The 11,451-nt window shown below is 37.4% G+C and overlaps 1 protein-coding gene across 1 annotated transcript; it reads left to right on the forward strand.

Moving 5' to 3' along the window:
* Positions 1-5,974: 5,974 nt before the first annotated feature.
* On the forward strand, positions 5,975-10,447 carry LOC107849082. Its single transcript, XM_047401619.1, has 4 exons — positions 5,975-6,141; positions 6,211-6,325; positions 6,448-6,624; positions 10,442-10,447. The coding sequence occupies exons 1-4, from the start codon at positions 5,975-5,977 to the stop codon at positions 10,445-10,447; spliced, it is 465 nt and encodes a 154-aa protein (XP_047257575.1).
* Positions 10,448-11,451: the final 1,004 nt, after the last annotated feature.

The following is an 11,451-nucleotide window of genomic DNA, read 5'->3' on the forward strand; positions in this document are numbered from 1 at the left end:
GGCAAGAAGGGGAAGCTCAGTCCCCGATATGTCGAACCTTACCAAATCCTCAGTTGTTTTGGGAAGGTAACTTACGAGCTTGAGTTGCCTTAAGACTTAGCTCCAGTGCACCCAGTGTTTTACGTCTCCTTGCTTAAGAAATACATTGGTGACCCAGCAGTTGTAATCTCTATAGAGGTTATAGATGTTCAGAACAGTCTCTCTTATGAGAAAGTTCTAGTTAAAATTCTTGATCATCAGATTCGCAGACTGAGGAATAAAGAAGTTCCTCTAGTCATCCATTGAGGGAGCTACTTGGAAAGCAAAAGTAGATATTTGGACCAAGTATCCTCACCTTTTCACCGCAAATTGAGACTCAGCACAAGGTAACGGCTTTCCTGAAATTTACTCAGTTTGATGCTCAGATTACCTTTACAAACTCGGTATCGGTTTCAGTTGCATAACATTCTCATATTATGCATACCTTCATAAAATAGTTTAGTCATGTATCATGTCATCAGAATTCAATCATGCTTTAGTTATGCATGTTCAGTATGAAACTCAGTATATCAGTAGTTTTAGTCATGTAATCATGTTTTAGTTGTGCATGTTCAGTATGTAAACTCAGTCAATCAGTATTCTCAGCTTAGTCAGTCTTATTCGAGGACAAATATTCCCAAGGGGGAGATATTGTAAGACCCCACAAAATCCTAGCTTAACTCAGTCCTTTAGAGCATGAAAAGAGGGCCCAGACTTAGAAACTTTCAGCTAAGTAAGGACACTTAGTTTCATTTTAGGACCTCGATATTTCTATGATTTTATTTACGACCCATATGACCTTAAAGTGTCAATTTTTAAAATGATTCATGATCAGGAATGTCAATGGGTGTTCTCAGATGAGTTTTGGATTTTTTTGAACCATGTTATAAGCTTGTTTGGATGTCAAAAATAGTGAGTCAGGGCGATCTCGATGCATCGCTCCGCCTACCACATCGACAGATACTATCCCCAGTATTAAGTGAAAATTCCAGTGACCTAACACGATATCGATGCATCGCGTCGTCCATCGCATCACCCCATCGATGTGGCACATCATTCCGCACATTGCTAGGCACGTTTTCAGTAGTTAAAAATCCGCGTCCAGAGAGGCATTTGGGTCATTTTCCCACTCTTATTCAGTCAAAACACGTAATTAAGCCATCCAAAAGACAAAAATTCATTATTTCTCTCAATTTCTCTCAAGAACAAAATCCTAGGGCATTCAATTTCAAGTCCAAGCTTCAAAAATAAACCATCAATCTTCATGAATTTGATTACCAAGGTATGTTAGGTGTTCATCAAAGAGTTTCCTTCCACCCTTGGAGTTCAAGAACTCTAAATTACAAGTTAATTGATTTCATGAATTTCATGTTGAATTTGATTTTATTCATGATTATGATGTTAATTGGGTTTCTAATCCATGATTTATGAAAAGTTTCATGTGAAGTAACTAACCTGTGTGTAGTACTATGTGGATTTATACTAAAAGCCCCTTTGAATTTGTGAGTTGGGATTGTGATCATGATGTTTGCATATTGATTATAATTAGGTGCACAAATTATACTCCTCAAGTTCTTGATAAAATGTTCATGTAAGTTGAAGGGTGAAATCATGACATAATAGTAGGTGTACAAAGTTTGATAAAATGCCTCAATGAATGAATTGTGATAAAGTGACTAGTTATCATGCGTTTAAGATTATGCTATGTTGTACTATTTATGCTATCGAGTCTTGGGGGTATTCAATACCCAAAATCTAGATGTTTACCTAAAATCCTAGTAGTTTCAGAATAGTCTCAGTGATGTCATGAATAGTAGTACTTAGTCAGTTAACAAAACTCAGTGAACCCAGTCCAGCTCGGTCTATTTGCATGATCAGTAACTATTCAGTCAAGTTTAGTATAGTTTAGTGATCCGTTTAGTGTCTATTCAGTTGGGAGTAGGATTCAGCACCGAGCGAACCCATGGATAGGGGTATTCCTATCAGTAAAGGGTTTGAGCCTTAGTAGCAATCCCTGCATTACAGAACTACGTAGCCAGCATAGGTTGAGATATCTTCCTACCAGATAAGGGTTGATATATCTCGTACAAGTTTTCTTGCCAGTAAGAGTTGACAAAATGTCTTCCATCTTGATAGGGTTAACTTATATCCATTGTTAGTATCCCTTAGCAAGGTGCTAACACCCTTCCAACTAGAGTCACAGGTTTGACCCTAACTCAGTTTATAATTGGGGTATGTCAGTTAGATGAACACTCCAACAGTTACAGTTTTAGTTTTAAACTCAGTATAGAGCTCAGTTCAGTTCTACAGAATCAGGACTGTCAGATACAATCTTCCAGCTCAGTATACAACTCAGTTTAGTTCTATAAAATCAGGACTGTCAGAAATAGTCACCCAATTATTAGTAATACAGATATCAGTAAACTCAGATATCAATCACTCAGTTATCAAATCTCGGTATTCATTCTCATTATGATCTCAGTTACAGTATAAGTAGATTCATATGCAACCTTGTGTGATCATTATTTGTAGTAGTTTTAGATAAACATGTACTTTTATACAGTTGTCGATATACTATTCAGTCAGTTATTGTTCATGCATGTGAACTCATACGTTCAGCCTTGCCTCACCTACCATACTAGTACATTCAAAGTACTGACGCATACTCTTTTTTATGCTATAATATCTTATATCATAGGTTTAGATAGCAGTTCAGATTATCAGCAATGGATTTAGTAGTGAGTAATCATCTATCGAGGATATGCTTTCATTTTAGTATTTTAGTAGTTTCAGTATTTCAGTAGTCGGAGTTAGTTGGGGACTTGTCCTATCAACTCCATATCCAGACAGATCAGTTAGAGGCCTTTTAGACCAGACTAGTTTAGTTAGTATTGTGATGCCCTGTAGTTTTCTCGACTTGATATCACTTTGTAGTATGCTTGGAGGATCAATCTTCTGAAAATTTTTCTAAGTGTCAAAAGGACTTAGTCATATTTTGAACCCCTAACCTTTGATGATTTTATTTTTGACCTTTCTGACCTCGAAAAGATAATTTTTAGGTTGTTTCATGTTTGGAGGAGAAAAAGGGATGTGTCGGGGAAGTTTTAGATTTTTCGAACAATGTTAGAGGTGTGTTTGGACATTGAAAATAGTGAATCGATGCAAAGTCGATGCATCGCATCGATGAAGTAATGAACTGATATGATAATGACGTGTCGCATTGGTTAGCGCATTGGTGCCCAGTTCACAAATTTATTTTAAATAACTGGCCTTGGAGAGGGCAATTCAGTCATTTTCCTTCATCATAACTCTGCCATAACATGAAATTAAAGGGTGTTTAGGGTAAAATATCATCAGAAACTACTCTTATTATCTCAAATCAAAACCCTAGTCCCTCCCCAATATATCAAGAGTCCTCTTGGAAGCCAAGGATTTCAAGAACTTAAGTGTGTTTTGGATTTTACTCTTCCTTCTAAGCAATCTAAGGTACGTGGGGTTTTCCTAAAACTACTTGGGCATAAAAAAATTATTCCACAACTTTTAACAATGTGAAATCATGAATTTTGAAGGGGTTTTAGAATTTATATTACAATGTTACTTTATCAATTCTTTAATGACATTATTGTTTTGGTCTTGAGGCCTTTCCCCAAAATTGAATTGAAATCTTATATATATGTATGTGGTTAAAGTTGATAATTGAATTGAGAGCATAACTATTTACACTCCCTCTCATGTTGTAATACCTCTTGATTTTTAGAATGTTATTTAGAAGTACGGTATTAATGTTCCTGACTATTGTTGAATGATTTAAGATTTGATTTAAATTGATAAGAAGGGGGTTTTACATGTTGATAAATGTTAAAGAAATATAACGAAAGAATTGCATGATTTGTCAAAAATGCATGACCACCACATGTTTGTTGAAATGATTGGAAGGAATGATCTTTGCATAATTTAATAAATATATTGAAAAATGAATCTTCTTGAATTGTTTGAAATATGGTGGTCTAACCTTATGTTTTAAAAGAGGAAACTGAGATATAATTTTTATGGCTCAGAAATTATGACTTGCAAGTCTTGGTATGACAATACCAATACAGACAATGCCATAACAGACATAGAATAAAATAAAATTAGATTCTACTCATACTTACAGATCTTGAATTCAAAATGATGCATGTTTAGAAAGGGATAAAATCGGGCATAAAAAGATGTTAGGTGGTTCCCCAAAGAAGGCACGAGTTCAGATAACTCATTGCCCAAAACTATGTTTTGCCGATACGAGTTACTACATCTCCTAGAGGAATTTTACGCTGGCCTAGTGTCCTGTGGCATATCAGACTCAAACACTCCAACCATTATGACAAACTTAAGTTAAGGACTTTCCTGCCGAGTCAATGACGGATTCCATATAGCCCTTGGAATATCAAACTTGTAGGGGCTTTCCACCTAACTCAGAAGTAGTACAAATATCAAAATTGCATTGATCAGAATGTTTTATATTTTTCAAAGAGTTGCCCATATGTTTTTTACCTATACCATGTATGATGTTTCATGACCTGCTCTCATCTATTTTATATATATAAATACATTATTTTGGATTCCTCTACATACCAGTACAATTGTATTGACCCCCTATCTTTCAGGGTCTGAGGCTCAGTCTAAAGGTCCTGCTAAGTCGTAGACTTGTTTTGACAGAAGAGAAGTGTATGCAGTTGGTGAGCCTTCTTTATTCCAGAAGGCCTATTTTTTTTCAGTCAGTTATTATTTTATTTGGTTTAGGTCCACTGAGTGCCTTATCCCAGATTCAGATAAGTTATTGACGTCTTATATAGTAGAAATTTGATAGACTGAGAAAGATATTGTTTAGATATTGAAAAACTTATTTTTCATATTGTCGAACAGATTTCAAATTTATAACCATTATTCTATTTTTGATAATTTTGCATCTTTTATTTATTATTCGAGTATTGTGCATGATTATCAGATGTAGAATGGCGCTCAGGCCTTCATGGTTTGGGGTGCTAGTCACGGCCAGGGCCTCGGCTCGAGTCGTGACAAACTTGGTATCAGAGCACAGTTCATGGTCCGAGGGTGTTTGTAAAATAACGTCAGGTAGAGTCCTATTTATGGGTATGTAGCATGCGATATTCATAAGCGGGAGGCTACTAGATGTTTAGCAATGTCTCTCTTCTTTATGATTTAGTTCATGTTATAGAGTCTTAAATATCCCCTAATAAATGGTCTATTGTATTTCAGATAACCTATCATGCCTCCATGTCGCTCCAATGATCAGAATGCCCAAACTGAAGATGTCCGTCCTACCCATGGGATGAGGACACGTAATAGGGCTCCCACTCCTGAATTTGTTACTGCTCTGGGAGTCCCTCCAATTCAGACTAGAGGGCACCTAATGCTCCCTGGTTAGGGACTAACAATACCCAACCTCCCCAGAGAGAGATATCGAATATTGATTTCAGGAAGTCAATGCATATAATTGCACAGTTGGTAGCTTTACAGGCTTGACGGCTGGAGGATGTTGGGTCTATGCCTGTCACATATGAGGCTACATGGGTGGGTCAGTTTATGAGAATGAACCCGCCTAAGTTTACTGGTACAAAGGTGGAGGAGGATCCATAAGAGTTTGTAGCGAGATAGAGAAAATCATTTGAGTGATGCTTGCAGATAAAGTAGAAGGGGTTGAACTAGTAGCTTATCAATTAAAAGAGGTAGCAAACCAGTGGTACATTGAGTGTGAAGATTCAAGGGGTAAGAATACTGAGCCTTCTGTGTGGGGCAAATTTGTTGAAGCCTTCCTGGACTGATTCTTTCCCCAAGAGTTGAGTGAGTCCAAGGCGGAAGAGTTCATGAACCAGAAATAAGGAAAGATAAGTGTCAAAGAGTACACCCTGAAATTCAATCAATTATCTTGTTATGCTTTGGAGTTGGCAGAAACATGAGGGTCTATATGAGGAAGTTTGCATTCGGCCTTTCAGATGACTTGGTATTGGAGTACAAGGGGTTAATGTTGAATAGGGATATGGACTTCTCTAGATTGTCTATTCATATGCAGCAGGTTGAGGAGTATAAAAAGAGGGTTGCTGAAGAAAGGGAGAAGGATAGGTAGGCCAAGAGGGCCCGACCAGTAGACCAGAACTAGAATCAGCCGTAGAGTGGTAATTGGTGTAATAGGTGGCAGAAGAAAAAATTTGGGGGCAATGCTCAGTCTGCGGCAAGCTCTCTAGAGCACCTCCAATTGACCGATGATCTTAGAGTTTTCAAACTAATCATGGATCCAGAGTATAAGGTACTCAGTCCCAAGGTAGTGTGGCTCAGCCACAATGGACCTTTCCGCAGTGTGAGACTTGTGGTAAGTATCACCCAGAAAGGTTTCAACTGGGCATATTGGTATGTTATTCATGTGGTCAGTCGGGTCATTTTCATAGAGATTTTCCTTCCGATAGAAGGAATTTTGATGGTGCTAGGTCTCAGGCAAACCTTTTTGTGCCACCACTACCTCCCAAAGATGCTACTTCAGCTACTAGAAGCAGACGCAACTGGTTGTATGCCTTGTCCAACTGTCAGGATACAGAGGCTTCCCCAGATGTAGTCACGGGTATGTTACAAATCTTCTCCCGTGATGTATATGTGTTGCTTGATCCTGGGTCTATCTTGTCTTATGTGACCCCATATATGGCAGTCGGTTTTAGGTTTGAACTCGAAGTTATTGCAGAACCTTTCTCTATTTCTACTTATATAGGTGATTCTATTATGGCTAAGAGGGTATATAAAAATTATGTTGTGTTTTTTCATAGTCATAATAACGTGGCAGACCTCATAGAACTTGACATGATTGATTTTAATGTAATTTTAGGAATGGACTGGCTCCATTCATGTTATGCCATGCTAGATTGTAGAACCTAAAAGGTTACTTTTTCTTTTCTGAATAAACCAGTGATAGAATGGAAGGGTTATTCTTTAGTACCTAGAGGGAAATTCATATCTTACCTTAGATCCCATAAGCTCATTTCCAAAGGGTGTTTGTATCATCTGATCTGAGTAAAAGATTCTAATATTGAAAGTTCTTCTCTTCAGTCTGTCCCTATAGTTAATGGGTTTCTATAGGTCTTTCCCGATGATCTCCCAGGAATACCACATGATAGGGAGATAGTTTTTGGTATTTATTTATTGCCAAACACCCATCCCATTTCTATTCTGCCATATAGAATGGCACCTGTTAAATTGAAAGAGTTGAAAGAGCAACTAGCAGATCTTCTTGATAAAGGCTTCATCCGTCCTAATGTTTCTCCCTGGGGCGCGCCTGTACTTTTCATACGTAAGAAAGATGGTTCCCTTCATATGTGTATAGACTACCGCCAACTAAACAAGGTCACTATCAAGACCAAATATCCCCTTCCTAGAATTGATAATCTCTTTGACCAACTTCAGGGTACTAAGTGTTTTTCAAAGATAGACCTTCATTCGGGATATCATCAGTTGAAGGTTAGGGAGGCTGACATTCCCAAAATAACTTTCCAAACCCGATACTGGATTTATTTGTTATAGTCTTCATTGATGACATTTTGATTTACTATAAGAATGAGGAGGATAATGTCAGTCACCTCTGAATTATTCTTCAGACCCTTAAAGATCATAGATTGTATACAAAATTTTCCAAGTGTGAATTTTGGCTTAATATTATTGCTTTCTTGGGGCATATTGTGTCTAGTGAGGGAATTAAAGTTGATCCCTAAAAGATTAAGGAAGTGAGAAAATGGCCCAGACCCACAAATCCAACTAATATTCGAAGCTTCTTGGGTTTGGCGGGGTATTACAAAATATTTATAGAGAGTTTTTCGTCCATAGCTGCTTCACTTACCAGATTGACACAGAAAAAGGTGAAGTTTGTATGGTCTGACTCCTGTGAAAATAGTTTTGAGAAGTTGAAAGACAAGTTGACTACTGTACCTTTTTGACTCTTCAGAAAAGTACATAGGATTACATTGTATATTGCGATGCGTCATGGGTGGGACTTAGGTGTGTACTTATGCAGCATGGTAAAGTGGTAGCATATGCATCTAGGCAGCTAAAGCGAAACTACCCCACCCATGACTTTGAGTTAGAGACTTTAGTATTCGTACTTAAGATTTGGCAAAATTATCTATACGGGGTACATGTTGATATTTTCACTGACCATAAAAGTTTACAGTATGTTTTCTCACAGAAAAAATTAAATCTCAGACAGAGGCGCTGGTTAGAACTTTTGAAGGATTATGACATGAGCCTGTACTATCATCTGGGCAAGGCGAATGTGGTGGCTGATGGCCTCAGCAGACTATCTATGGCAGTCTTTCGCATGTTGAGAAAAAAGGAAGATAGTGAAAGATATTCACCGGTTAGATAATCTAGGGGTGATACAAGCATGAGGAGCATAAGGATTACAAGTTTTTGTTGAAGGCCCACATTTTGGATTTGCAAAGGAATTGAAGACCTTTTGAAGCCTTTTTCAAAGCCTTGTCCAAGCTCGGGAACTTCAAAGACTACAAGGCGCGTTTATGAAAATAGGCGCGGTTGAGCATGTCTTAAGTTCATCCAAGGGAGTGTATGTATTAAAGTGTGAATACATGCCTTGAGTGTCTTAAAAACACTAAAAATCAGCCCCATTTATACTCTCCAAACCCACCCCCTTCATTAAGGGTAAATGTGTCATTTCCTATCTCTTTTGTAATAGACTATAAGTAGGAACCTGTTAGTCTTATTTTCTTAGTTAGATTATTTTGAATGAATATTGCAATAGTGAAACACCATTTTCCTCTCAAGAAGAGAGTAGACCACCAACTTTGAACATCACAAGTAAAAGGTTCCACTTGTGTTGTGAAACGGCTAGAAATATGAGTGCTTGAGTGAACTAAGTTCCTCTTGTGTTTGTGTAAGAACTTGGTGCTTGTTAATGTGATTTGTAGAGGTTTTAGAGTTTTATACACTCTTTAGTTGCTACATTTCATATTCTCTTTGTGTTAAGTTATCTATCTTCTTTATCTTTCAAGTTTGTGTTTGTTGTTTCCGCTTGGTGTCTTGTATGTGTGGGCTGTTTTTGCGAGATTGCAGACTGTTTTTTGCTCATTTAGATACCTTTTGGTATCATTTGGTATCAGAGCTAAGTCTGGTTTTGTTCGTACACTACCAATCTTGGGCTCTCTAAGTCGAAAAATTAAAAAAAAAAGGTGTTAAAAAGCTGAAAATTCCAAAAAGAAGAAAATCTGTCCATTCTTGTTGTCTTGGCCGAAATTGTGTCTTGTTGTTGTTTTGGCCGAGATTTGTGCCTAGTTTTCTTGTGACTTTTTTGTTCTTTAGAAGAGGTATCCAAGGTCGAAAATCTTACAAAAAGAAGTTATTCTACGGGTTGGATGTCTTGGCCAAAGTGGTGTTGTTGTTTGGCCGAATTTGTGTCTATATTAGGTGTTATTTTGCTTGTCTTAGTTGTTTCTTATGTTATCTTTTTGTTTCCCTAGCACACTTGATTCTAAAGTCCATGATTTGAGCTTTGTTAAGTTATTGTTGAAAGGTTGGACGGTTTAGATATTGTTATTGTTCAAACTATTCTTGTTGTTGTTCATGTTGTTCTTGAGTAATATTCAACAAAATACCTTGTTTGATTTGAAAAGGGGAAGAGAGAGGTAAGGTATTATGTTGTCTTGGGACTACTTTCAAGACAACACTAAAGTGGCAAAGAAACAAAGACCTACCAAAAGCTTGCCTACCAAAAGAGTGTCAAAACATCTTTCAAGAAAGGCCAAAAGAGGAAAGGAAAAAGACAAGGCAAAAAGGTGTTTTGCCATTTTAGTGTAAGTTGGTGAAAGATGATGTACACATTTTTGAACTTTGGAAAAAGAATCCAAATCCTTGTCTTGTTACTCCAAAAATGAAAATTCATCACCAACAAACAAGATTAAACAACTTATGTCTTGAAAACATTATACTCCACATCAACAACAATATCAACGACGAAAGAAAAAAAATAACAATAAAAATCGTGGGACATGCCAACAACCAAAAAAAAACTCAAGTTCTTGGACATCTATAGTTTCTTTCCTTGTCTCTATTAGTTTCATTTTCATTGACTCCTACACTAGTTGATAACTAGTAACAACTTACTAAGTTGTGAACTAGTCTTTGAGTACTTATTTTGTGTAAGTGTTACTTGTGGTGCTTTGCTTGTTTATAGTTCATAGTTGTTTTCCATTCAAATGCGTACAAAACTTCTTTGAATCTTCTAATCGAAATCCACTCCAACTCAAGAGTAGACTCATTCCTAAGCACTAAAGGATTGATAGCCATCTTACAACACTTGAAGGACCAAGTGAGGAAGCCGAGTGTGAAGAATGTCTAGCGTATTTTGAACTAACATTTGTTTTTTTTGTAGGTATAATTGCAAATGGAACCCAAAAACTCCAATTCCCCAACCGTGGAAAATAATGTTATGAATGTCCTCTTAGCTAGTCTTGAAACTTTGTCTCGAGGTGTGGATAGGATGAAGGCAAATGTTGAGAAGTTGGGTTCAGATGTGGCCTCAACGAGTGAAAGATTGGAGAGGGTGGAAAGCCAAAGGAGCTCTCGATCTGATACCACTCAAAACACCTCACCTACTATTACTCCCGAGACCTTGCACCAAAGATTGTATCCACCAAGTGCTACAAACCAAGTCAATCTTTACTCCCAAAGCCGAGAACAAGATGGGCCTAGCCGTTCCTCACTCCACCAAGTTCCACAAGGAGGACTTAGAACCCGAATTCTATCCCTAAAACTGAATCCTACACTTCAAAATCCTTTCATTCAAAGACCCTACACTCCACTAAATCCAATGTCTCCTTCCCAAGCTACACTAACCCGAAAACACACCATCCAAGTAGAAAAAGATGGAGAGTTAGGATCTAAGGAGAATGAGGCCAATACTCAAGATGGAGAGAAACTTAGTGGTGATATACAAGAAAAATGTAAAGAGAAGAGGGCAAAGGAAAGGGAAACCGCAGGTAGTGAAGTAGGAAAGGGAAAGAAAAATATGCTTGTGGGATTTTCCCACAAAGAATCTTTGATACTCACTAACCCATATGCTAGTGCGTTTCATAGCATTGACCCTTCTTATGTACAGGTTCAAGTTCATATGTTATCAAACAAGGATAAAAAAGGGATTCCACATGAGAACATGGGAAATGAGCTAGTGAAACCCTTGGCCAAAAGCTCCAAACAAGTGGACTGTTATGGCATACACCGAGGTATAATTGTTGCACTCTACACTTCCTTAGGCTTGAAATGTTGTGATAAGGATATTAGTATCCAATGTGAAGTAGCTTCGGGTTTACATAGTGTAGAAAAGCATGAATTTTTCCTTGGTAGTTCTTTTGTTGCATATGTTGGTAAATTTTCTCTTAAGGA

This window comes from Capsicum annuum, chromosome 12 (genome assembly GCF_002878395.1).
Source record: "Capsicum annuum cultivar UCD-10X-F1 chromosome 12, UCD10Xv1.1, whole genome shotgun sequence".
NCBI lineage: Eukaryota > Viridiplantae > Streptophyta > Magnoliopsida > Solanales > Solanaceae > Capsicum > Capsicum annuum.

Excerpts from the sequence above, each read along its gene's own strand:
- LOC107849082 (XM_047401619.1), top strand. The coding sequence starts at position 5,975 with ATGAGGGTCTATATGAGGAAGTTTGCATTCGGCCTTTCAGATGACTTG. Across the intron at positions 6,142-6,210 it reads GAAGAAAGGGAGAAGGATAG|GTGGCAGAAGAAAAAATTTG; the intron begins GTAGGCCAAGAG and ends TTGGTGTAATAG. Across the intron at positions 6,326-6,447 it reads TCATGGATCCAGAGTATAAG|TCGGGTCATTTTCATAGAGA; the intron begins GTACTCAGTCCC and ends TCATGTGGTCAG.